Below are 25,659 nucleotides of genomic sequence, written 5' to 3' on the forward strand. Positions count from 1 at the left end.
GTTAAGGGAGATTTTAAGATAGTTATTCCATTACAAACAATCTAACAACCTATCTAACGCCACAGATACATCAGTGAGACTGTTGGAGATCTGCGCCATCTACCTCCTATATTGTGATGTGTCCTAACTACCTGGCCATGTCTCACCTTGGAGGCCCAGGTCATGTCGTTCTGTCCCGCTGGCTTCTCCTCCTCACTATCAGCCTTGACGGGGTGCTTGGGCGGCAGAGCCTCCCGGACCGGTGGCTTGGGTAGGGGCTGGGCGAAGGGGTCTGCCTCCTCCTGTCGGAGGCGGCCTCCTTGGGCACGGTAGTCTGCCAGCATCTTGGCCAAGTCCTGGCTGCTGCCCAGATGCTCTGCGATGCGGGCACTGGTAAGGCGGTGGGAGGGTAACACCTGGATGGGGCGAGGGCCTCCGTTGGCCATGCCTCCACCTGATGGGGTGGAGTCTTTGAGGAGTTGTCGCTTACGTCGACCGTCTAGTTCTTTGAAGTCCTTGTTTAGCAGTGGGGAGAGGTACACCTGCACGAGGAACTAGTATGTTACATCTCAAATATAAAAATATCTTATTGATCAGTCGCCCAGCAGTTAAGTGTTATGAGACGGCATATTGCGTATACATGACAACCATGTTTTGTAGACATCTTCACTATGACCAACGATGTAGAGTACAGAGGAATTGATGGTTACATAAACGGATTATCTGATCTTCTATTGTACATTACTGAACAAAAAAAATGTAAAAGGTTGAAAAACATTCAATAAATACAGTCAATGTAAACAAACAGACCTGTTGAGGAAAGTAGTCTCTGCTGGGGCAGCGTAGGCCAGCGGGGGAGAGGAGGAAGGGCTCTCTGAAAGTGATGAAGGGGGAGACACACAGGATGATGTCCTTCAGCTCCTGTTTGAAGCCTGCCGTCAGCGTCCTGAGATGGTCGTCCGTCGAGGCCACCTGCTGGGTGACAGAACAGACAAGGATATTGTTGAACACTCTTGGAGGACAATGGAAGTCAATTAAAAAATGCTTTTTTCTTATTAAAACCAATGTGTTTCTGCATGTAGCCTTAATCCTCACCTGCTCTGTGACAAACAGCCCTGTGTCATCCTGCAGGGGGTCTCTGAACAGCCTGGGAGCCGTCTCCGAACCAGAGCTCTCCTCCTGCGACTCACCCCTCCCCAGAACCCCTGACCCGCTCCCCCCCTCAGTCTCCTCCCCCTGCTCCAGTCCAATCTCATCTGTCAACTCCTCCAGGTCATCAATGAGGTAGGGTGGTGGCGGCGCCAGGGGATTGGACAACGGCGTGGAGGTCATGACCTCTGCTGACTCCATCCCCTCGGCCACCAGGGAGGATGAGGAGGACAGGAGTTGGTTCTTGGTGACTTTGACAACCTCGACATCTTTAGGCGAGGAGGATTCCGATACAGACTTCCCCAGGGAAGGCTTCTCCTCCTCGTCCCCTAGCACAGTCTCTCCTCCCTGGGAGAGGGTGCTCTGGTCGGTCTCATTTTCCTGGCTCTCCTCCTCCTCGACGGTAGTGCTCTCCAGGAGACAGGGGAAGCTGGTCTTGGCAAGGCTGGGAGGCATGGCGAACTCATCCATGAGGAAGGATATCTCTAGCTGGGAGTGGTAAGCCACACACACCATGAGGATGATGATCTCTTTAACCCTGGCCAGCTCGTACTCAGACGCCCCGCGAAGCTTTATGGTACAGCCTAGCTGGGGAGGGCAGCCCTCAAAGAACATCAGAGTCTTCAACTCATCTGTCACAGAAAAGGGAAAGAGGAGAACACATGCAATAGTTGTGCTGTGGCACTCAGGAGAGTCAGAATGAGCATGTAGATACATCTAGTCTAGGCTGGAGGACGTTGTGAATGAGAGCACCTGGTTGCAGTTGGTTTCATGTGTTGGATTATTTAAGTGAAATAAGTGTTATGAACGGCTTCCAATATCTAAGATAAAGAGATTTAAAAATGTAGATATGTAAGATGTACACTAAAAGCAGCATGTTGAGGGCAGAGTAGTTTCCACTCACTGTTGGCCAGCTGGAAGGAGTGTAGGTAGAACTTTTGGCAGGTTCCCAGTCGAGGCTTGGTGAGCAGCTGGTCCATGGACATGACCAGGTCCCCCTGGGTCATATGACTCACCCTGTCTAAGACTTGCTGCAGAGAAGCAGAGGTGGGAAAGAGACTGAGGGCAGGTACGGCTAATAGACAGTGAACGGATTAAGCAGAAGAACAGGCTAACATGGCAACAGACACCATCATAAAGTGTAGTGAAACACTAGCTGCAGTATCCCATGGGGGGGGATTATTGTGGCACCTAGCAGCACAAAATAAAAGGTCTGACTGCTCAGAGATGCTTGGGGAAATGGTCACAACGGTGGACCAGCGTGTGCGTTTTAGGGGAGTGGGGTGTACTTGACACTGGGGAGATTTGCTTAACCATTCTTGCTAAATGTTGCATTCCTTCTCAAACAGCTACAACTGTATATGCATTCACACATCAAGTCTTCGAGTTTGGCTCGGAGATGGAGTAACTGTTCAACATTCTAGCTTGTGGTTGTTTGTGGGGAAAGTGTGAGTATGTATCCCACATCTGTTGCTAAGGGGTAATGATGTTAGGGACAGTATAGGATGAATCCCAATAATTGTTTGCCAAAGAATTTGATTTTTGTAATGTCAGTCCTGGTTATAGTTAACAATCTTTCCTTTAAAGTGCCTACATTATTACACTATGTGTTAATTGTGGGAAAAAATTCAGATAAAAATCTTGCATATGTATTAGTATATTTTTTAAATAACAGTATACAATACAAATCAGGGTGAGGGTGTTGGAAATGCTTTTGGCAGTTAATCTGCTGCTTTTCCGTGGGTGGCACTGTCTGCTTTTTTTATTAAAGGATGGGTCCCAATCTCTCAAAGGCCCTAGGATCCAGCTGGATAGGGGTGGACTGCCAGTCACTGGGACGACAATCCAACTTGGGATGGGGGGAGGTTTTAGCGGTTGGAATAGAATAAAACTATTCTTCATCCAGGATGGACATTTTTATTTGGAGAACAATTGGAGGTTTACTCAGTAGCAGTGCAAATATCATGGTACAGCTACATGGACACGCAATCATTACGGTACTTTTTAAATGGTAAGGTTACAAACATTATGATGAATAGAATTGAAACTTATGGTAAATGGTGAAATAAGTATAGCCAGTTATAATTGTAATGGCTTAACAGATAATAAGAAAAGACAAAATCGGTTATTACCTGGCTAAAAGAGAAGGAATAGAATATCTATTGTTTACAGGAAACTCGTTCAACAATTTTAGATTAAGTGTTGTGGAAATAGGACTGGGAGGGGATACGGTAAAGAAACTCAAAAGGTGTGATGATGTTAACTAACAATCATTTTGATCTGAATGTGCAAATTGTCCAAAACAGATCCGCATAGTAGATGGTACTTTTAAATATGTTATTGGACCATAAATTGATTTGGCTCATTAATCTATATGATCCAAATAATGATGATCCACGCTCTTTGAAAATAAATAAATAAATAAATAATATATATATATATATATATATATATATATATATATATATATATATACATACAGTGGGGAGAACAAGTATTTGATACACTGCCGATTTTGCAGGTTTTCCTACTTACAAAGCATGTAGAGGTCTGTAATTTTTATCATAGGTACACTTCAACTATGAGAGACGGAATCTAAAAATCCAAAAATCCAGAAAATCACATTGTATGATTTTTAAGTAATTAATTTGCATTTTATTGCATGACATAAGTATTTGATACATCAGAAAAGCAGAACTTAATATTTGGTACAGAAACCTTTGTTTGCAATTACAGAGATCATACGTTTCCTGTAGTTCTTGACTAGGTTTGCACACACTGCAGCAGGGATTTTGGCCCACTCCTCCCTACAGATCTTCTCCAGATCCTTCAGGTTTCGGGGCTGTCGCTGGGCAATACGGACTTTCAGCTCCCTCCAAAGATTTTCTATTGGGTTCAGGTCTGGAGACTGGCTAGGCCACTCCAGGACCTTGAGATGCTTCTTACGGAGCCACTCCTTAGTTGCCATGGCTGTGTGCTTCGTGTCGTTGTCATGCTGGAAGACCCAGCCACGACCCATCTTCAATGCTCTTACTGAGGGAAGGAGGTTGTTGGCCAAGATCTCGCGATACATGGCCCCATCCATCCTCCCCTCAATACGGTGCAGTCGTCCTGTCCCCTTTGCAGAAAAGCATCCCCAAAGAATGATGTTTCCACCTCCATGCTTCACGGTTGGGATGGTGTTCTTGGGGTTGTACTCATACTTCTTCTTCCTCCAAACACGGCGAGTGGAGTTAGGCCAAAAAGCTCTATTTTTGTCTCATCAGACCACATGACCTTCTCCCATTCCTCCTCTGGATCATCCAGATGGTCATTGGCAAACTTCAGACAGGCCTGGACATGCACTGGCTTAAGCAGGGGGACCTTGCGTGCGCTGCAGGATTTTAATCCATGACGGCGTAGTGTGTTACTAATGGTTTTCTTTGAGACTGTGGTCCCAGCTCTCTTCAGGTCATTGACCAGGTCCTGCCGTGTAGTTCTGGGCTGATCCCTCACCTTCCTCATGATCATTGATGCCCCACGAGGTGAAATCTTGCATGGAGCCCCAGACCGAGGGTGATTGACCGTCATCTTGAACTTCTTCCATTTTCTAATAATTGCGCCAACAGTTGTTTCCTTCTCACCAAGCTGCTTGCCTATTGTCCTGTAGCCCATCCCAGCCTTGTGCAGGTCTACAATTTTATCCCTGATGTCCTTACACAGCTCTCTGGTCTTGGCCATTGTGGAGAGGTTGGAATCTGTTTGATTGTGTGTGGACAGGTGTCTTTTATACAGGTAACGAGTTCAAACAGGTGCAGTTAATACAGGTAATGAGTGGAGAACAGGAGGGCTTCTTAAAGAAAAACTAACAGGTCTGTGAGAGCCGGAATTCTTACTGGTTGGTAGGTGATCAAATACTTATGTCATGCAATAAAATGCAAATTAATTATTTAAAAATCATACAATGTGATTTTCTGGATTTTTGTTTTAGATTCCGTCTCTCACAGTTGAAGTGTACCTATGATAAAAATTACAGACCTCTACATGCTTTGTAAGTAGGAAAACCTGCAAAATCGGCAGTGTATCAAATACTTGTTCTCCCCACTGTATATATATATATAATAAATCAAGCCTACAAGCAATACAATACTATTATGGTGGGAGTTTATAATACGGTTTTAAATACCTCAATGGACCATAAAGGAAATCACATTACAAACTATTCCCCTCATGCACAAGGAAATCCAGAAAGTCATGGATATATTGGAACTAGTGCATATATGGAGGCTTAAATATCCCGACCTAGTGAGACATACATGGCAGAGGCTCAATGGCAGAGGCTCAATGAAGCTAGTCGTCTTGACTACTTTGTTATTCTCGTTGGCACCAAAAGTTTTAAAAAAGCAAGTTGAGAGAATGCCAAGAGTGTGAAAAGATGTCATCAATGCAAAGGGTGGCTACTTTGAATAATCTGAAATATTTTTTGAATTGTTTAACACTCTTTTGGTTACTACATGATTCCATTTAGTTTTTTCATCGTTTTGATGTCTTCACTATTATTCTACAATGTACAAAATAGTAAAAATAAAGAAAAACCCTTGAATGAGTAGATGTGTCCAAACTTTTGACTGGTACTGTGTGTGTGTGTGTGTGTGTGTGTGTGTGTGTGTGTGTGTGTGTGTGTGTGTGTGTGTGTGTGTGTGTGTGTGTGTGTGTGTGTGTGTGTGTGTGTGTGTGTGTGTGTGTGTGTGTGTGTGTGTGTGTAAAATATATATGATTGTAAATGATGCAGACAATTACATTGATAGAACCCAAATCTATTTGCATTTTTTTTAAATAAAAATAAACTAACAAAAGCTACACAAGTAAGATGTTCTTAAGCTTGCTAAAGGTGGGTTTGGAAACACAACCCAGGCTAGTCTAGCTAGTACAGAGAGCTAGAGAGATGGCAGGGCACTACCAACTGGTTTGACATTGATAACACCCGTTAATAATTTTACTAGCAGTACAGAGAGCTACTGACCGGTTTGACGTTGATAACCAGTGTGATGCCGTGCTCCAGCAGCATGTCCTGAGCGATACGAGACACGGTCTTCTCCACCAGCACCAGGTTGGGACGCACGTCCACTATACGCTGAACATAGTTCTTCAGAAACTCATGCTCCTGGGTAACAAAGACACTGACAAAGATTACATTTTCTTTTTCTTAATTTCTAGAAATTGTGGATGGGTGCTAGCAAATGGGGAATTACTAACTGGCTGACCTGAAGCACAATGGGGTCAATGCAGGTGAACTTGGTCTCCTCTCTGTAGAGATACTCTATAGAACACTTCAGAAGCAGGATCTTGGGGTTCTTGATGTACGAGTTCATCTAAAATATTATCAAATTGTACTTTATTGAGTTCACAGACAAGCAATAAACTGCATCCTTCTGACTGTGTTTACAGGGAGAGATGGTAGTTGTTACATAAGAGAAGGGAACTTACTTTTTTGTGGGCAATGTTCTTGGTACAGACAAAGCCATTCACTACCGCAGAGTCAAACTTCTTCCCTCCAGGAATCTAAAAAAACAACAAAAAAACCCCCAGAAAGAATGAAGTTTAAAAGACAGCCATTTTGGTTACCTAAAATCACTCATCAGTCTACTCCTGCAGTATGTGCAGTCTAAGTAAAGCCAAATGACTAAGACCTGATTCAGAGTTGAAAGAAATGCAGGCAACGCAGACTTTTGCGTAAATCGTTCATTGAGGTCAATATGGAGACCTGCAAGGAAAGTCGAGTTAATCAACCAGACCTCAAGTCAGAATAGAGCACTGTCAGTGAGGTACCTTCTTGACGTGAACCAGTTGTCTGATGTCCATGTCATCATCACAGCTGCGAACGTCCGGCCGCACCGTCTGCACTACCTGCTTCACCACGGGAACGATGATGTCACGCCAGGAGAGGCACAGGGACTCGCTGTACAGCAACTGCTGCAGCAGCGCCATCATGTGGCTGTGGTTGGCAGAGCTGTGGAGGGGGAGAGAAGTTAGCCGTTTTCTTTGCAAGAGAAAACAGCTGTTTTTTGGCCAGTATAACATGCATTGTCACCAGCTAAAAATGTTTACATAACACCATAGTACACTAATTCATACTGAGAGATCTCTACTTCGTCTAAAGAATGACTTATATGTTCAGTTCCAGTTCAATTTAGTAGGCTAGAGACTAGTCTTTACGATCCAAACCTCCCACTTCTCACTAGCGCCTAGCATTTCCTGTACTCACATACATATTTAATGAACAAAAAAAAAGGATTGACAAACATTTGAGCAACTTTCAAACCTCTAAAGTTATCCGACTGTACTCACAGTAGCCTCTCCATGGCCTCCTTCTCCCCGTTCTCCTCTCTGAGCTGGTCCAGGGAGCTGTGGTGCCAGCCCAGAGGAGTGAACAGCACCTCCTTAGCTTTCTCCTCCACACGACGGTTAAACAGGGACTCTGCAGCACACAGAGAGCGATAGCTTGGTTTACAGCTACAGTACATTAGGTTCAGTACCAACTGCTTGTTCAATAGAATGAATACACAGCTGCTCAAGAGTTGAAAAGTGTACCAATTGCAAAAAAATATCCATAACGAAGCCAGACTAAACTAGGAAGTGGGGAGTTCCTACCTTTGATGAAAGCGTCACTGATGGAGATATTCTGTCCTCCGTCCTCTGAGACCAGGTACTCTGATATAGGAGAAAGAGGAGAAATGCATAAATACACAACTCCACCTTCCATAAACGTATAACTGTTATGGGAACTGGCTGAGCAAACAAATAGGTTAAGTTCCTCTTTGTATGCTATTGCAGATTAAGGTGAATCGATCAAAATAAAAGTCTACGTAAAGGCGTTTGCTTTCAGCAAGACAATAGCAACCCATCATTCTAGTGAAGAGGGATAGGACTGTCCCTGTTTAGGTGGAAACGATGGGGGTGGGACAGTGTGTGTGTTTGTTGCGCCGTACCTTTCTGCTCCTTGGGGTGCGGGGGTACATGGTACTTGGACTGTTTCTTGATGTGGAAGTTGACGTTGTCCTGCTCCATATTGAGGTTGATGGAGGCAGCAGAGTCACTATCCACCACTGACTGGAAACTACTAACTGACGTCCTCTTACTGGGGCTGGATGAGTCTGACGAGGGGGAGGGGGGGTGCATTGATTGATTGATTGATTGATTGTTAGATCTTTATTAGCACATTGAAAACATGTAATTTGTTTTGTTAATGCATAACAGCATGGAGGGGGAGTACACACTAGTTATATAGTTCAAGATCTCAGTAGTAAGAGAAATACTAAGAGAAATCTCAAAGGCATTACAGAAAGACTCAACTACCTATTGTTTACTCTCAATATTAAAGGCCTAGTGTCTTTTATATACAGTTGAAGTCGGAAGTTTACATACACTTAGGTTGGAGTCATTAAAACTCGTTTTTCAACCACTCCACACATTTCTAGTTAACAAACTATAGTTTTGGCAAGTTGGTTAAGACATCTACTTTGTGCAAGACACAAGTAATTTTTCCAACAATTGTTTACAGACAGATTAATTCACTGTATCACAATTCCAGTGGGTCAGAAGTTTACATACACTAAGTTGACTGTGCCTTTAAACAGCTTGGAAAATCCCAGAAAATTATGTCATGGCTTTAGATGCTTCTGATAGGCTAATTGACATAATTTGAGTCAATTGGAGGTGTACCTGTGGATGTATTTCAAGGCCTACTTCGCTGTTACCCAGAAATGATTTGATATTGAGAAGAAAATGGCTGCATTGGACCTTTAAGAAGAAAGCAGGCATAGATATGATGCTGGTTGTTGTAATGTTTAGCCTGAGGGCTAAAGTCACAAGGCATGCTGGGATACATACTGGCTGTGACATAGTCATTCTCGTCAGCCACCTGGTCTGTGTCACTGTCGTCAAACTTGATGTCTTTGAACCAGGAGGGTTCTGAGTGTCCCTCCAGAGAGTTGACACTGTCACTGTCAGGAGACGGGGTCTCAGAGAACTCTGTGCTCTGAAGAGAAGACAGAACATCATCATCATCATCATCCTTACCATCACCCTCTTAATTGAAGTGTGGTGAGCTTTTAGCGCCCTTCGGCTGCAGTGGCATCACTGCTGCACAAAGTTGTTGGAGGAGTGGCTACATGTAATAAGTGGCTATAGGGAGAAGTATGCAGACTCGTCCCCTTATTCCCACAAAACAGTATCTCACCTGGAGGGGGCGATAGAGAGCGTACTCATCCCTGAACAGCTGGTCGTGGTGAGTGACACAGTCCAACCAACGACCGTCTACCACAGCCTGACCAATGGCTATTGCCTGGGCCCTGTAAGAGTATGAGTGAGTGAGACAAACAGACAGAGCGAGAGAAAGATGGAAGAGCGAGAGAGGGAGAGAAGATGTAGGCAAGAGAGAAAACATTTTCTAACTCATGTAATCTCTTCTTTATACAATATTGTTATTCAGACATCAGTCAGGTAGCCATGATACAGTATGTCTATACCTGGTGGAGATGGTTCCACTCCTCAGCAGCCAGTTGACCAGCTCCTTCCCCACAATGCAGTTGGGGTATGTACGGAGCCAGTAGCGGTGGTCCTGAAACTCCATGCCAGTAGTGTTGTGACAAATCTTCTTCCACAGGTCTTTGAGCTGGGACGAGTCCTACATGTCATGAAAGTCAGTCGGTGAAAAATCTGTTATTGTATGCTTTGTCAACAATGGAGTGTAAATTGGAGTGAAAAAATATACAGACAGGGCTAGAAAGAGAATAGAGGGTAAGGACAAGATGGAAAGGAGGGAGAGAGTGAGAGAAAGGGATGCAGAGATATATAGAAGGGGAAAGAGGAAAGTAAAGACAGAGAGAATCCTTACCAGCAGTATCTTCCTCTCCTCTTCACTGTGGTCAGGTTTGGGCATGGTCCTACTGGTCTGGGGGCTCACTGAGCTGTCATAAGAGGGCACCATGGAGGAGCCAGACCTGTCCAGGGACAGGTTGGTCACACTGGCTGACCTGGATATGACAGGGATGGCATTACAGGACCTGCAGGGCATTCTGCACTCTATTTCTCTGAGTATGTGTGTGTTCATGTGGGGGAGAAACCTTGAACTTCTCATTCCAAAATCATAGGCATTAATATGGGGTTGGTCCCCCCTTTGCTGCTATAACAGCCTCCACTCTTCTGGGAAGGCTTTGCACTAGATGTTGGAACATTTCTGCGAGGACTTACTTCCATTCAGCCACAAGAGCATTAGTGAGGTCGGCACTGATATTGGGTGATTAGGCCTGGCTCGCAGTCAGCGTTCTAATTGATCCTAAAGCTGTTCAATGGGGTTGAGGTCAGGGCTCTGTGCAGGGCAGTCAAGTTCTTCCACACCGATCTCGTCAAACCATTTCTGTATGGAACTCGCTTTGTGCACGGGGGCATTGTCATGCTGAAACATGAAAGGGCCTTCCGCAAACTGTTGCCACAAAGTTGGAAGCACAGAATTGTCTAGAATGTCATTGTATGCTGTAGCGTTAAGATGTCCTTTCACTGGAACTAAATGGCCTAGCTGAAACCATGAAAAACAGCCCCGACCATTTTTCCTCCAACAAACTTTACAGTTGCCACTATGCATTGGGGCAGGCAGCATTCTCCTGGCATCCGCCAAACCCAGATTCGTTCGTCGGACTGCCAAATGGTGAAGTGTGATTCATCACACCAGAGATTGTGTTTCCACTGCTCCAGAGTTCAATGGCGGCGAGCTTTCCACCACTCTAGCCGATCCTTGGCATCCCGCATGGTGATCTAACACGGAACCCAAACCGGCTGTGCGCGTGCGCTATTGTGCATAAATGTATTTTGTCCCCCTACACCAAACGCGATCACGACACGCAGGTTAAAATATCAAAACAAACTCTGAACCAATGACATTAATTTGGGGACAGGTCGAAAAGCATTAAACATGTATGGCAATTTAGCTAGTTAGCTTGCACTTGCTAGCTAATTTGTCCTATTTAGCTAGCTTGCTGTTGCTAGCTAATTTGTCCTGGGATATAAACATTGAGTTATTTTACCTGAAATGCACAAGGCCCTCTACTCTGACAATTAATCCACACATAAAACGGACAACCGAATCGTTTCTAGTCTCTCCTCCTTCCAGGCTTTTTCATCTTTGAACTTATATGGTGATCGCATCTACACTTTCATAGTATTACCACGACAACCGGCAAATCAGTTCGTCTTTCAATCACCCACGTGTGTATAATTAATGAGGAGATGGCACGTGAGTACCTGCTTCTATAAACCAATGAGGAGATGGGAGAGGCAGGACTTGCAGCGCGATCTGCGTCAGAAATAAAAAGGAGTTCTATTTTAGCCCTTGGCATCGCAGACGCTCGTTGGCGCGTGCGAGCAGTGTGGGTGCAATAATTGAATAACATGGATTTCGAAATGTATTTTGCAACGCTCGCGCACGTGACGTGTCCGGTCTGGTCAGCATGTTAGGCTTGTGTGAGGCTGCTTGGCCACGGAAACCCATTTCATGAAGCTCCCGACGAACTGCTCTTGTGCTGACATTGCTTCCAGAGGCAGTTTGGAACTCGGTAGGGAGTGTTGCAACGATTTAATACACCTGTCAGCAACGGGTGTGACTAAAATAGCTGAATCCACTAGTTTTAAGGGGTGTCCACATACTTTTGTATATATCACGTATATCTCTCTCTGTAGGGTGCACCATCAGAGAACAGGGCACCAAAATACAAGCCCTAAACAGAGTTGGGAAAAAACTAGTTGTAAAAGGGTTCTATAAAAATATGGACCAAAAGCAGACACTCACCGCTTCCTTATTGGGGACTTGCCTCCATCCTCTTGAAGCCCAGTCAGTCTAGAATTCATACCTCTGCTCTGAGACTCCTGGTGAATCAAACTGACACACACGCAAACTAATTCATACCTGAACTAAATCATTTGACTTTGACGTCCATGTAACACTACCGTAACTAGTTATGGTAGACGTATGCAGAAGTGTCAATATGGTAGGGCTAGAATGGTAAGGCTCAACTCAAAAGTAAAAGAAAGCCAAAACTGTTACAAGCTGTCAGAGAAGTTTGAATGGTCATAAAAACAACAGCAGGACTCACTTCTTTCTCATCCCAATGGGAGTTTTTCTACACCAGGAGAGAAAGGGACAAATAGTTTCTTTGAGACATGTCGTTAGGAGCAGGAGTATCCCACTGATGATTGGATCAAAGCGAGTCACGTGGTTTAATGGGATGGAATGTTATTAGCTCAAAGCGAGTCACGTGGTTTAATGGGATGGAATGTTATTAGCTCAAAGCGAGACATTGTTGAATGGAATGTTATTAGTTCAAAGCGAGACATTGTTTAATGGAATGGAATGTTATTAGCTCAAAGCGAGTCACATGGTTTAATGGGATGGAATGTTGTTAGCTCAAAGCGAGTCACGTGGTTTAATGGGATGGAATGTTATTAGCTCAAAGCGAGTCACGTGGTTTAATGGGATGGAATGTTGTTAGCTCAAAGCGAGACATTGCTGAATGGAATGTTATTAGCTCAAAGCGAGTCACGTGGTTTAATGGGATGGAATGTTATTAGCTCAAAGCGAGTCACGTGGTTTAATGGGATGGAATGTTATTAGCTCAAAGCGAGTCACGTGGTTTAATGGGATGGAATGTTATTAGCTCAAAGCGAGTCACGTGGTTTAATGGGATGGAATGTTATTAGCTCAAAGCGAGTCACGTGGTTTAATGGGATGGAATGTTATTAGCTCAAAGCGAGTCACATTGTTTAATGGGATGGAATGTTGTTAGTGGTAATCAATTACACAATAGCATACGTTCTCTTACAAAATCAAACAAGGTCTGTCTTTGAAAAACACAACCCCAATTTCTTTTCATTATTATTATTATTTTTTTGCATTGACAATTTATGATTATAAAATGGATCTGAAAAATTGCTGAGATGGTTTTCAATAAAAGACATCCAATGAAAGTGGACCATGCTGGGAGAAAGAACCCACCCAGTATACAGGGGAAGAAAAGGAGGACAGGCGGATGGGAGTGGGCAGGGAGGTAGAGGACATGGGGGGTGAAGAGCGCCTAGTGTGTCTCTCTCCTCTGTCTCCTCAACTCTGCATTTGAAGGAAAAGACAAAGATGAGAGTAGGAATACACAGAGGGAAACATGGAGGCTATACACAGAGAGAAACATGGAGGCTATACACAGAGGGAAACATGGAGGCTATACACAGAGGGAAACATGGAGGCTATACAGAGAAAAACATGGAGGCTATACACAGAGGGAAACATGGAGGCTATACACAGAGGGAAACATGGAGGCTATACACAGAGAGAAACATGGAGGCTATACACAGAGAGAAAGAAAACACTGAGAAGAAAGGTGAGGTAGGGGAACAAATAGATGACTGGAAGTTGATGCGAAGGAGGAGTGCATGCATCTTTTGTATGAGGGGAACGGAACGGGACGATTGACTAGGGGTCCATGCGAGGGAGGTGTGCATGCCGTAGAGATACAATAACATGTTATTATATATTGATCTATTTAATTATGTGGGGCATGCATTCCTCACAGAGGTTCCTCTGCTCTCTGTCTCCTCTTAGTTCACCTCTGCCAGGCCAGGTCCTCCTCTAGGAAGATGTTGCGGCTGGACTTGCGTCCTCCGACCGGGGTGCGAGGCTCGCTGGGTTCCAGGATGCAGACGGAGCTGACGGAGGAGTCAGACAGAGCAGACAGGTCCTCTCCAATGGAGCCAGAATCTGCAGACTGGGAGTAGCTCAGAGCGATCTTACGGCAGTAGGTGCAGGCCCGCAGGTCTCCTACACACAGTAACAACGGAGGGAGGGAGGGAGGGAGGGAGGGAGGGAGGGAGGGAGGGAGGGAGGGAGGGAGGGAGGGAGAGGTAGGTAGGTAGGTGCAATGGAGGAAGGGAAAGAGACCGAGAGAGGGGAGGAGTCAGTGAGAGGAAGAGCAGGTCCTGCTATGTCCTGCTATGTGATGGAGGCAGTATTGTGGTAACTGTGGTGTGGTCACTGCATGGCATGGTTAGGTCACATCACAGCATCATCAAAGGTCAAACAGATGTTTCATTGGTCTCAGATTCTCACATCACAGCAATGTTCGGGCTATTTCAAACAAGGGGTGCTCAAACACTACTGGTCAACCAGTCAACTTATCCAAAATCCAACTTTGCTAACACACACAGCCACGGCAGAAAACACACCACACCATGCTGAGTGCCCATAGGCCTCTGTGTATACATATCCCCAGAGGTAGACCTCCTAGTGTTTCCTGCAACATATCTAAGTTATAGGTGCAACAATGGACTGAATTCAAACTGGAGTTTAAACTAGTAGGGCCTGTGGTCTTTAACACACTGTGACCCTGCTTTGGGAACAACTTTCGGGGCTGCCCCCCCCCCCCACCCACTCCTGTGAGCCTCCCCCATCCCCAAAGCACTCACCTGTGTAGCCCATAAACTTGCCAGGGATTTCCTGGTTGCAGCAGCGGCTGCAGAAGATCTGTCCGCAGAGCCGGCAGTGGTGGCGGCGGCGGAAGGTGGTGAACTTCTCGTTGCAGTCGTAGCACTCCTTACACTGACTGTCTGGCATCCAGTACTGCTTCAGGTCACTGTCCTGCAACCAATCCCAGAGGGTCTGTTTGTAATGCGTCAGTACAATAAACAACAGCAGTGTGACGTGAGGTACGATAAACAACAGCAGTGTGACGTGAGGTACGATAAACAACAGCAGTGTGACGTGAGGTACGATAAACAACAGCAGTGTGACGTGAGGTACGATACACAACAGCAGTGTGACGTGAGGTACGATACACAACATCAGTGTGACGTGAGGTACGATACACAACAGCAGTGTGACGTGAGGTACGATAAACAACAGCAGTGTGACGTGAGGTACGATAAACAACAGCAGTGTGACGTGAGGTACGATAAACAACAGCAGTGTGACGTGAGGTACGATAAACAACAGCAGTGTGACGTGAGGTACGATAAACAACAGCAGTGTGACGTGAGGTACGATACACAACAGCAGTGTGACGTGAGGTACGATACACAACAGCAGTGTGACGTGAGGTACGATACACAACAGCAGTGTGACGTGAGGTACGATACACAACAGCAGTGTGACGTGAGGTACAATAAACAACAGCAGTGTGACGTGAGGTACAATACACAACAGCAGTGTGACGTGAGGTACAATAAACAACAGCAGTGTGACGTGAGGTACAATAAACAACAGCAGTGTGACGTGAGGTACAATAAACAACAGCAGTGTGACGTGAGGTACAATACACAACAGCAGTGTGACGTGAGGTACAATACACAACAGCAGTGTGACGTGAGGTACAATAAACAACAGCAGTGTGACGTGAGGTACAATAAACAACAGCAGTGTGACGTGAGGTACAATAAACAACAGCAGTGTGACGTGAGGTACAATACACAACAGCAGTGTGACGTGAGGTACAATACACAACAGCAGTGTGACGTGAGGTACAATACACAACAGCAGTGTGACGTGAGGTACAATACACAACAGCAGTGTGACGTGAGGTACAATAAACAACAGCAGTGTGACGTGAGGTACAATAAACAACAGAAACTGTGTAATGGTGTGATGAGCTACTTGGCTTGATGGGCCAATGGGCTACTTGGCGTGATGGAGTAATGGGGTAATGAGTTAATGGGGTGATGGCATAATGAGTTAATGGCATGATGGAGTAATAGCATAATGAGTTCATGGCGTGATGGAGTAATGAGTTAATGGCGTGATTGCGTAATGGCGTGATGGCATAATGAGTTAATGGCATGATGGAGTAATGGCATAATGAGTTCATGGCGTGATGGAGTAATGAGTTAATGGCGTGATTGCGTAATGGCGTGATGGGGTAATGGCATAATGAGTTAATGGCGTGATGGAGTAATGGGGTAATGAGTTAATGGCGTGATGGAGTAATGGGGTAATGAGTTAATGGCGTGATGGGGTAATGGCGTAATGAGTTAATGGCGTAATGAGTTAATGGTGTGATGGGGTAATGGCGTAATGAGCTAATGGGGTAACGGCGTGATGGAGTAATGAGTTAATGGCGTGATGGGGTAATGGCGTAATGAGTTAATGGGGTGATGGCAAAATGAGTTAATGGCGTGATGGAGTAATGGCATAATGAGTTCATGGCGTGATGGAGTAATGAGTTAATGGCGTGATGGGGCAATGGAATGATAGATACCTGACTCTTTCCCTCCATGATCTCCTTGAGTCTTTTCAAAGCAGTGCGGAGCTGAACAGCCGTACGGGGGTCGTGAGTGCTCAGGGGGGTTTCTGGTTTCCTACAGTCCTCTAGGAGCACACATGGTGCAAACATTCAGCATACACTTCATAAAACACACTTCACCTAACCATTCAAGTCACGCACATGCTCCCTTTTCATGCAAATAAAATGCAGAAAGGAGGGCGACAGAGAGCACCTTTTTATACCTCTCTGAAGAGACTGTAGGCTACAGCCCAATATGGGCTTGGAAATGTACAATAAAATGTCTACAAGGATTTGCTTTTGATAATGGCAGGTTAGTTTAAAAAGGACTGCACAACGGCACAACAGAAGCTTACCGGTATATCAGTTCCCATAAACTAGGCTCTAGTGAACAATTATGGTTCATATGAATACAATTAAAACAGATATCGCAATTAAGTAAGACACATAAAAGGGAGCATGTTAGTTCTTATATCATTATGCAAAAACACACAACTTTTGTTGGCAACAAAACAACACGAGAAGGCACTTCATCGATACTTGCCAAAATATAGTTCAATCAACCAAACACACCAAAACCACTCAGGTGCTTGGGTTAGCCGCCCACTCTGAAACCAGGTTGTTAAAACCAGGTGCTTGGGTTAGCCTCCCACTCTGAAATCAGGTTGTTAAAACCAGGTGCTTGGGTTAGCCTCCCACTCTGAAACCAGGTTGTTAAAATCAGGTGCTTGGGTTAGCCTCCCACTCTGAAACCAGGTTGTTAAAATCAGGTGCTTGGGTTAGCCTCCCACTCTGAAACCAGGTTGTTAAAATCAGGTGCAAAACCATTTTGGAGATCTTATCGAACACACAGTATAGAAGGCCCTCACCCTGACCCGGCCATAATGGCCAGTCCCCTGCAAAAAGAAAAGCGTTTTGAATGGATGTCAGGCTACTCACATCGTACATTCTTCTTCACGCCTCTCTATGTAAAACTAATGTCAATGTCAAGAATATCTATCCTTCACAGCTATAAGAATATCTATCCTTCACAGCTATAAGAATATCTATCCTTCACAGCTATAAGAATATCTATCCTTCACAGCTATAAGAATATCTATCCTTCACAGCTATAAGAATATCTATCCTTCACAGCTATACAAAACAACTGTGGGGGAAAAAAGAGGTAGTCCCAACACACAGTCCATCCTCTCCTCTAAATGTGACTAGTGGTCACCTCTTAGGTGTAATTACGACTAGTCAAATCAATTTGTTAAGGGTGAAACTGATACTTTCACCATCATTGTCAGGTCAGAGATCATGCAATCACTCAAAATGTAAACAAATGTAAACGTTTTAAAGAACCACTGTTGGAAGAGGATAGGTTGGCTTACGACTGCAGCACTGGACATACAGTGTATGTGTCCCTCCTGTGGCCCTAGTATGAGTAAGAATGTGTGTGTGTTACCTGAGGCAGTGGATGTTCTACGGAGCAGGTTGGGGTGTTGTTTCCTATGGGTCCCAGAGCCGTGGATGGAGTGTGCTGGGCTGGTCCAGCTCCTACGCTCCCCAGTGGTTGACGTCAAAGCCACATCCGGTTTCTCTGTCACCGAGGGCGGCCGCCCCTCCTCTGTACACACAGACCAATCACAACGGGTCATTTAAGGTCAATAAAGCTAATTGAAACACCATCACACCTGATGACAAAGCTGTATACTTTAGTATGACATTTGGAGTCTTTATAAAATGCCATACTACAAACATGACAATGCTTTATACGTCTGTAGTACATTCTTATGCAAAAACAACCTTTGTTGTGTTAAGTCGGTACTCCTATTTTAGCAATACAAAGGTCACTTTAAATAAGAGGAATATTTTAGTGTTTAAAAAAAATATTACAAATTACATTTAACCTTTTTTTAACTAGGCAAGTCAGTTAAGATCAAATTCTTATTTACAATGATGTGCCTACACCGGCGAAATCCGGACGATGCTGGGCCAATTGTGCGCCGCCCGGTGGGACTCCCAATCACGGCCGGTTGTGATACATCCTGGATTTGAACCAGGGTGTCTGTAATGACGTCTCTAGCACTGAGATGCAGTGCCTTAGATTGCTGCGCCACTCGGGAGTATGTTGTGTCTAACAAGAGGAGCGAAACACGGCTACTGTATACATTGCTGTTGTTGTCAAGGACATGCTCTCTCTTCTAATCCAATTAGAATTGAATCGTAAATTATCTTACAATAACTGAGGAATTTAAAGAATATGAATACTGTGCATAGAATATTTGGTCCTGCTATATTTGAAGTGCATCTTATGAAGGCTTCAATACCACTGCATACATGGGTCACAAATCATCTATTACTGTATTTCATGCCATATAAAAGATGAACAAATGTGAACAAATAAATTAATGGTTATGTCACATTATGAATCTTTATAGAGCATGATATAAGATTATAGATGATTTGTGAAGCATATATGTAGTGCTTATGAAGCCTATATGAATTTTTTATGAAGCCTTCATAAGTTGCACTTCAAATACAGCAGGACCGAATATTTTAATGCTCCAAGCTCTGGTATGTGAGCAGAGCTCTGTTGCCTTGGTGAGGGGCCTGCCAGTGAGGACGGGGCCTGAAGAGAGGGAGACACATGATGGCCCATGTGGTTGAAAGGCCACCTCCTGGCACCTAGACAACATTCTATCACATTACCTCACAGGACATGGGTTCTGATCTGGGCTGCATTCCGTTCCATTCTGCTTCCTCAAACTAATTCTGACTGTAAACCAGGCTGGTAGTCAAGGCTACAGAAGTAACTTTCCATGCATTCTAGGGGACAGTACAGGAGTCTTGACTGTATAGTACTGCAAATTATAGGCTGCTATAGGCTACTCCACAGAATGAGAAATAACAAGAAGAGCAGTGTGACAAAACAACATTAAGCTTTTAATAAACTTCCTTGTGGGTAATAGAGAATGTGCTGGACTCTGACTCAGTCACTTTGTCTTCTCTTCATCGTAATGCATAGGCTTACTAGAAGATGAACATTTCAAAAGACTGTCAAGTCAACCATCTCAAAACAATCTGTGTGTGTGTGACCTTGGTAAATGACCTTTATTGAAGCGGAACAGGTTGACAAAGGAGCTGTAGGCTGATCGGAGCGGAGGCTCATCCTGCTCTGGAGTCAGGGGTTTGAAGTGTGTCAGGTGAGATGGGCTGCCAGGGGAGATGGGAGGCTTCACACTGCAATCCAGCGTAGAGGGCGAGGATTTGTCCTCAGCCTCCATGTCACTGCTCCTGTTGGAAAGACAAATTATCTCTTGGTGAGACTAGAACACTGGTCACGTCATGGTGATCCTCTGCTTGATCGTGTGATAACAACTAGGCCTAAACAGTGCCATTGCCTACTTGACTTCTTATTTTTATTTAAACCTTTATTTAACTAGGCAAGTCAGTTAAGAACACATTCTTACTTACAATGACGGCCTGCAAAAGGCCTCCTGCGGGGACGGGGGCTATATATATACAGTGGGGAGAACAAGTATTTGATACACTGCCGATTTTGCAGGTTTTCCTACTTACAAAGCATGTAGAGGTCTGTAATTTTTATCATAGGTACACTTTAACTGTGAGAGACGGAATCTAAAACAAAAATCCAGAAAATCACATTGTATGATTTTTAAGTAATTAATTTGCATTTTATTGCATGACATAAGTATTTGATCACCTACCAACCAGTAAGAATTCCGGCTCTCACAGACCTGTTAGTTTTTCTTTAAGAAGCCCTCCTGTTCTCCACTCATTACCTGTATTAACTGCACCTGTTTGAACTCGTTACCTGTATAAAAGACACCTGTCCACACACTCAATCAAACAGACTCCAACCTCTGCACAATGGCCAAGACCAGAGAGCTGTGTAAAGACATCAGGATAAAATTGTAGACCTGCACAAGGCTGGGATGGGCTACAGGACAATAGGCAAGCAGCTTGGTGAGAAGGCAACAACTGTTGGCGTAATTATTAGAAAATGGAAGAAGTTCAAGTTGACGGTCAATCACCCTCGGTCTGGGGCTCCATGCAAGATCTCACCTCGTGGGACATCAATGATCATGAGGAAGGTGAGGGATCAGCCCAGAACTACACGGCAGGACCTGGTCAATGACCTGAAGAGAGCTGGGACCACAGTCTCAAAGAAAACCATTAGTAACACACTACGCCGTCATGGATTAAAATCCTGCAGCGCACGCAAGGTCCCCCTGCTCAAGCCAGCGCATGTCCAGGCCCATCTGAAGTTTGCCAATGACCATCTGGATGATCCAGAGGAGGAATGGGAGAAGGTCATGTGGTCTGATGAGACAAAAATAGAGCTTTTTGGTCTAAACTCCACTCGCCGTGTTTGGAGGAAGAAGAAGGATGAGTACAACCCCAAGAACACCATCCCAACCGTGAAGCATGGAGGTGGAAACATCATTCTTTGGGGATGCTTTCCTGCAAAGGGGACAGGACGACTGCACCGTATTGAGGGGAGGATGGATGGGGCCATGTATCGCGAGATCTTGGCCAACAACCTCCTTCCCTCAGTAAGAGCATTGAAGATGGGTTGTGGCTGGGTCTTCCAGCATGACAACGACCCGAAACACACAGCCAGGGCAACTAAGGAGTGGCTCCGTAAGAAGCATTTCAAGGTCCTGGAGTGGCCTAGCCAGTCTCCAGACCTGAACCCAATACAAAATCTTTGGAGGGAGCTGAAAGTCCGTATTGCCCAGCGACAGCCCCAAAACCTGAAGGATCTGGAGAAGGTCTGTATAGAGGAGTGGGCCAAAATCCCTGCTGCAGTGTGTGCAAACCTGGTCAAGAACTACAGGAAACGTATGATCTCTGTAATTGCAAACAAAGGTTTCTGTACCAAATATTAAGTTCTGCTTTTCTAATGTATCAAATACTTATGTCATGCAATAAAATGCAAATGAATTACTTAAAAATCATACAATGTGATTTTCTGCATTTTTGTTTTAGATTCCGTCTCTCACAGTTGAAGTGTACCTATGATAAAAATTACAGACCTCTATATGCTTTGTAAGTAGGAAAACCTGCAAAATCGGCAGTGTATCAAATACTTGTTCTCCCCACTGTATATGACAAAACACACATCACGACAAGGCTACAATTTCATTGATATTCAAACCATTACTTTTGATCAAGGTTTTACCTGTGGTTTGTTCTAAATAAGTCTTGTCCTCGGTAGTTTAACTGGGCTGTGAGTTGTTCGTTTGAAGCTGATACCGCAGCTATTTAGCGTACAGTTCCTCTGTTTCTCCTTTCAGACACTTATCATCATACCCATTCAAGTCCTTTTCTTGTGAACCAACCTCATTAACAGAACAACTGTTCTCACTATTCCCCATGAAATTATGTTCCATCTTCCAGGGCAGTGAAACAACTTCACCACTTATGCTCGACTTCAATTGGATCTGTCACAGCAACAGCATATTATGCATAAACTTTGTTTATAAACTACAGTACTCAAAAACATTGATTTTATTTGACCATGGAAAATAAGCTACTGCAAATATACAGCAATGCTGGTTTGATCGAATTACACCTATAGCTTACTAGGTAGAACATAATACTAAGGAACTGACTGAGTGCAAAACAGCCCAGAGCAGTAGTGGTTGTGTTGTGAACCGCATGTTTCTCTGGCTTACCCTCACAGGAGGCACATGATTCTTCTCACTCTCTCCCTACTTTGTAACAGAGCAAACAGGAAGGAAGGTAGAGGCATTAGCCTATAAGCAGAAAGGGAATAAAGTGGGAGAGAATAGAATTTATTCGATTTTTGCTGAGCTTTTGACACTTCTAGAGCTTGGTTCTAAGGTTCTATCTGCAAAAAGGTGATTCCGAGATAACTGGCTTTAAAGATCCAAATCCTCATTGTTTTGAACTTAACAACATGAATTGGGGTATTTAGAGTACTATAAAAGTAGAGAACATTCAACTGAACAAGGCTATCAGTAACTACATTTGAACAAAAATGCAGATAGAACCTGTCTAGTTAAATAAAAAGCTCTTGAATTGTTGACTTGAGAGTAGTCCTTACAGTCCTTGCAAACAGTAGCATTGATGGACAAGAGTACAACTGCAGGCGACCTACCACGATCCACAAATGCAAACCAACACCAGCTTATATCTGGTTGAGTATAAATACAGTACAACATGGTTATTTCTGTATATTGTCAAAGTCAAAACTAGTCATCCAATGTATATTTCTCTCTTCAAATAATGGTGTTCAAAGGCAAGAACAAGTGATTTCGACTAGCCTACTTAGTTGATCATCTGTCCTATTCAAGTTAAGTCAACAACAAGCATCAACTACCACTGAGCTGAGGAACGTATCACTGCATAAATTCAGAACATGCAAATTAGACAAAAAATACTGTTTGATAAAAACAACGGAATTTCTACTTGCAATAAATGTAGTATCTGACTTTTGCTGTTTTCGTCATCAAACGAAGATAAACTGTTGCTCTTAACAGCAGTAAGAGAAGTAGCTAACGTTACCACTTGTGGAGGGATGGACCGGAGGAAAATGACAACCTCACCAGTATGTTTTCCACCATGTCATGTGACCACTAACGTTAGCCCTATAATGACAGCTGAGAAAGCTAATGCCGCGTTCACGTTCTAGTCAGAACTAGGATACTCTGAAATGTCCGACTTGATACCTGGTTGTAGTTATACACAAGCCACGTTCAACCTCACACTGCTTCAGCTTAGGAGGCAACTATGATAATGTGTGTAAACTAGCTACATAGCCATACTGTTAGTGTATTTCTAATACTGTTAGCTAACTGACTATTGTTAAAAGTAACGTTAACACCTGTGGTAACAACTAACTAACGTTTGTTATCATTGCCATGCAAGAAGACAAACATAAATAAACTCACCAATAACCACTGCAAAGAAGTACCATGCAGATAAAAATATATGAACTTAATTACTCAGATAGCTACAGTAGTAGCCGAACAGACTCTAAAGCTTGCCCAAGAATGTTAGCGTCTATGGATGGGGTACTGTAAATCTAGCTAGCTGGCTTTCTGATTACATGTGCCTGGCGAATCAGTGCGCTAGCTAGCGAGATAGTAGGCCCACTGAAGTTAGATAAATGAAGGAGGAGTGAACGCTCATAACTGAATTTCCACAAAATAACACAAATTACCTGTGTGTTGGACTCCTTGTACATCCCTGTATGAATACAGTTAATTAGGTAATTTCCTGCGAAGTGGAGTAGCTACCCTATCTTTCCAAAAGCACAGTGACCCCCGAGCCAGACAGGACAAGTCGAGAGTCGATTGAACTGTTGTGATCACGAGACAAGGCTGCGCCCACTTCTTCTTCTTTGTTGGGTTTTACGGCAGAATGAAAATAACAGATCCCAAAATACAAAAATGATGTGGATAAAAATACTCAAATTATACTGACTACCACGTTGTCACTCAACATGCTCCTTGCCTCTATGGTTAAAATCAATAATCCATGTCTGATCCCTACACAGGCTCAGGAGCCTGGGAGAGCGGCAAATCATCCCTGGCTATCCCTACTGCCCCCGATCTGGCGGAATCACTAAACACAAATGATTCGTTTGTAAATTATATCTGAGTGTTGGAGTGTGCCCCTGACTATCCGTAAATAAATACAAAACAAGAAAATTGTGCGGTCTGGTTTAATTAATATAAGCAATTTGAAATGATTTATACTTAAGTATATTTTTGCAATTACATTTACTTTTGATACTTTTACTCAAGTAGTATTTTACTGGGTGACTTTCACTTTTACTTGAGTCATTTTTTTTTACTCAAATATGACAATCGGGTACTTTTCCACCACTGGCTGTGAATTCCTGAAACCCCAGATACTTTCCTGCGGCAGCCACAATCATTTCCAATTTCTTTGACTTCTATACTATTTGAGCCGTGCAGTTTATCACAGTTGAAATGAACCCCACAAAAAAATCCGCTTTCTCTTAGTAGACAAACATTCACAATGGACTGTGGTGCATCCACAACCATCTCTTCAACACTCGTTTCACTTTCTCAATTCTAACGACTTCATCAATTCACATCAAGATTATTTCAAGCACTTTCAGAAAACATTGACATTAGTGTGGAAACTTTAGTACAGATGAGTTTGTTACTGGTGGAACATCGTTAGCTCCCTTTAATTGTGAAATAAATTAGTTTATTCAGAGCATTGCTTGAGTTAAGGCAAATATAACCAACCTGAGCCTGGCTATTCTGTTGTTGTAGGCCAGGAGCCAGGAGCGCACAGAGTCCATATCTATAACAGCTGTCTCTCAATTGACTTCAAAGAGTGAATGAATTATAAACAATAACTCTTCCGGTCAGCCCTTCTATTATCCAACCGTGAGACATCGCAACCTTATGCTATGTGACTGTCACGTGAACTCAGTTCATAGTCATCCTTGACTGCCTCAAAGGAAATTAGTCATATGGGTTAATGATTCAGTGATTTCAACTATTGACTGTTGAGTGGTTTGTACTTATTATTTATAGTATACAGTCTATGGGCCCATTACCAAACACAACAGGTGAGTATAGATGGGCTGCATATACAAAGACCAAACCTTTTTTGACAAATTTTAAACATAGTGGAAAGCATGATTATTTTATTAATTATACAGTCTATCATTGTACACAAGTAACAGTATGATGTGTTTTATAGTGTATAAAAGGGGAATGCATAAACTGCGCAATGCACACACTATTTGCAGACTCAAGCACAACCAGCTGGTGGGTTAGAGACGGACTCTGAGCCCATCACTTTGAATAAGACATAGTGTGATCTAAATTTGGCTCATAAACAGGTCACTTATTTAGAGGTGCTCTTCGTAACAGTATCAATCTATTTTATCACAGACTTCAGTGCTAGTTTATGACATACAATCATGGTCGTTGTTGACAAGTGAACTTCATATATCCTTTTACAGATTCTCATCTAGAAAGGCCTCCAAAACTTTGGATCACTTGGAAAGGGCTGTGGACCTCTGCTCTGATGAAAGGGCTGTGGACCTCTGCTCTGATAAAAGGTCTGTGGACCTCTGCTCTGATGAAAGGGCTGTGGACCTCTGCTCTGATGAAAGGGCTGTGGACCTCTGCTCTGATGAAAGGGCTGTGGACCTCTGCTCTGATGAAAGGGCTGTGGACCTCTGCTCTGATGAAAGGGCTGTGGACCTCTGCCC

General features: G+C 43.7%; 1 protein-coding gene across 10 annotated transcripts in view; it reads right to left on the minus strand.

Moving 5' to 3' along the window:
- The window catches only part of LOC139539067 (1-phosphatidylinositol 3-phosphate 5-kinase-like), a 36,035-nt gene extending 11,218 nt beyond the window's left edge, over positions 1-24,817 (minus strand). Inside the window, exons 1-25 of one of the 10 annotated variants that reach the window (XM_071341777.1) lie at positions 23,620-23,998; positions 22,109-22,189; positions 19,516-19,700; positions 17,869-18,030; positions 16,398-16,507; positions 14,614-14,785; positions 13,759-13,969; positions 13,154-13,264; positions 12,255-12,281; positions 11,951-12,040; positions 10,004-10,142; positions 9,636-9,793; positions 9,347-9,458; positions 8,998-9,145; positions 8,097-8,261; positions 7,759-7,818; positions 7,456-7,585; positions 6,937-7,117; positions 6,595-6,669; positions 6,372-6,479; positions 6,131-6,271; positions 2,033-2,159; positions 1,075-1,760; positions 790-954; positions 147-521 (exon numbers count right to left, since the gene is read on the minus strand). In XM_071341777.1, coding sequence (XP_071197878.1) covers positions 147-521; positions 790-954; positions 1,075-1,760; positions 2,033-2,159; positions 6,131-6,271; positions 6,372-6,479; positions 6,595-6,669; positions 6,937-7,117; positions 7,456-7,585; positions 7,759-7,818; positions 8,097-8,261; positions 8,998-9,145; positions 9,347-9,458; positions 9,636-9,793; positions 10,004-10,142; positions 11,951-12,040; positions 12,255-12,281; positions 13,154-13,264; positions 13,759-13,969; positions 14,614-14,785; positions 16,398-16,507; positions 17,869-18,030; positions 19,516-19,690 — 3,828 coding nt within the window. In that variant the 5' untranslated portion in view covers positions 19,691-19,700; positions 22,109-22,189; positions 23,620-23,998. Of the gene's footprint in view, positions 1-146; positions 522-789; positions 955-1,074; positions 1,761-2,032; positions 2,160-6,130; positions 6,272-6,371; positions 6,480-6,594; positions 6,670-6,936; positions 7,118-7,455; positions 7,586-7,758; positions 7,819-8,096; positions 8,262-8,997; positions 9,146-9,346; positions 9,459-9,635; positions 9,794-10,003; positions 10,143-11,950; positions 12,041-12,254; positions 12,282-13,153; positions 13,265-13,758; positions 13,970-14,613; positions 14,786-16,397; positions 16,508-17,868; positions 18,031-19,515; positions 19,701-22,108; positions 22,190-23,619; positions 23,999-24,679 lie in introns of those variants that run through there. The other 9 variants (XM_071341773.1, XM_071341772.1, XM_071341776.1 and 6 more) reach the window with 9 other exon arrangements.
- Positions 24,818-25,659: the final 842 nt, after the last annotated feature.

Source organism: Salvelinus alpinus, chromosome 14 (assembly GCF_045679555.1).
Source record: "Salvelinus alpinus chromosome 14, SLU_Salpinus.1, whole genome shotgun sequence".
NCBI classification, from domain to species: Eukaryota; Metazoa; Chordata; class Actinopteri; order Salmoniformes; family Salmonidae; genus Salvelinus; species Salvelinus alpinus.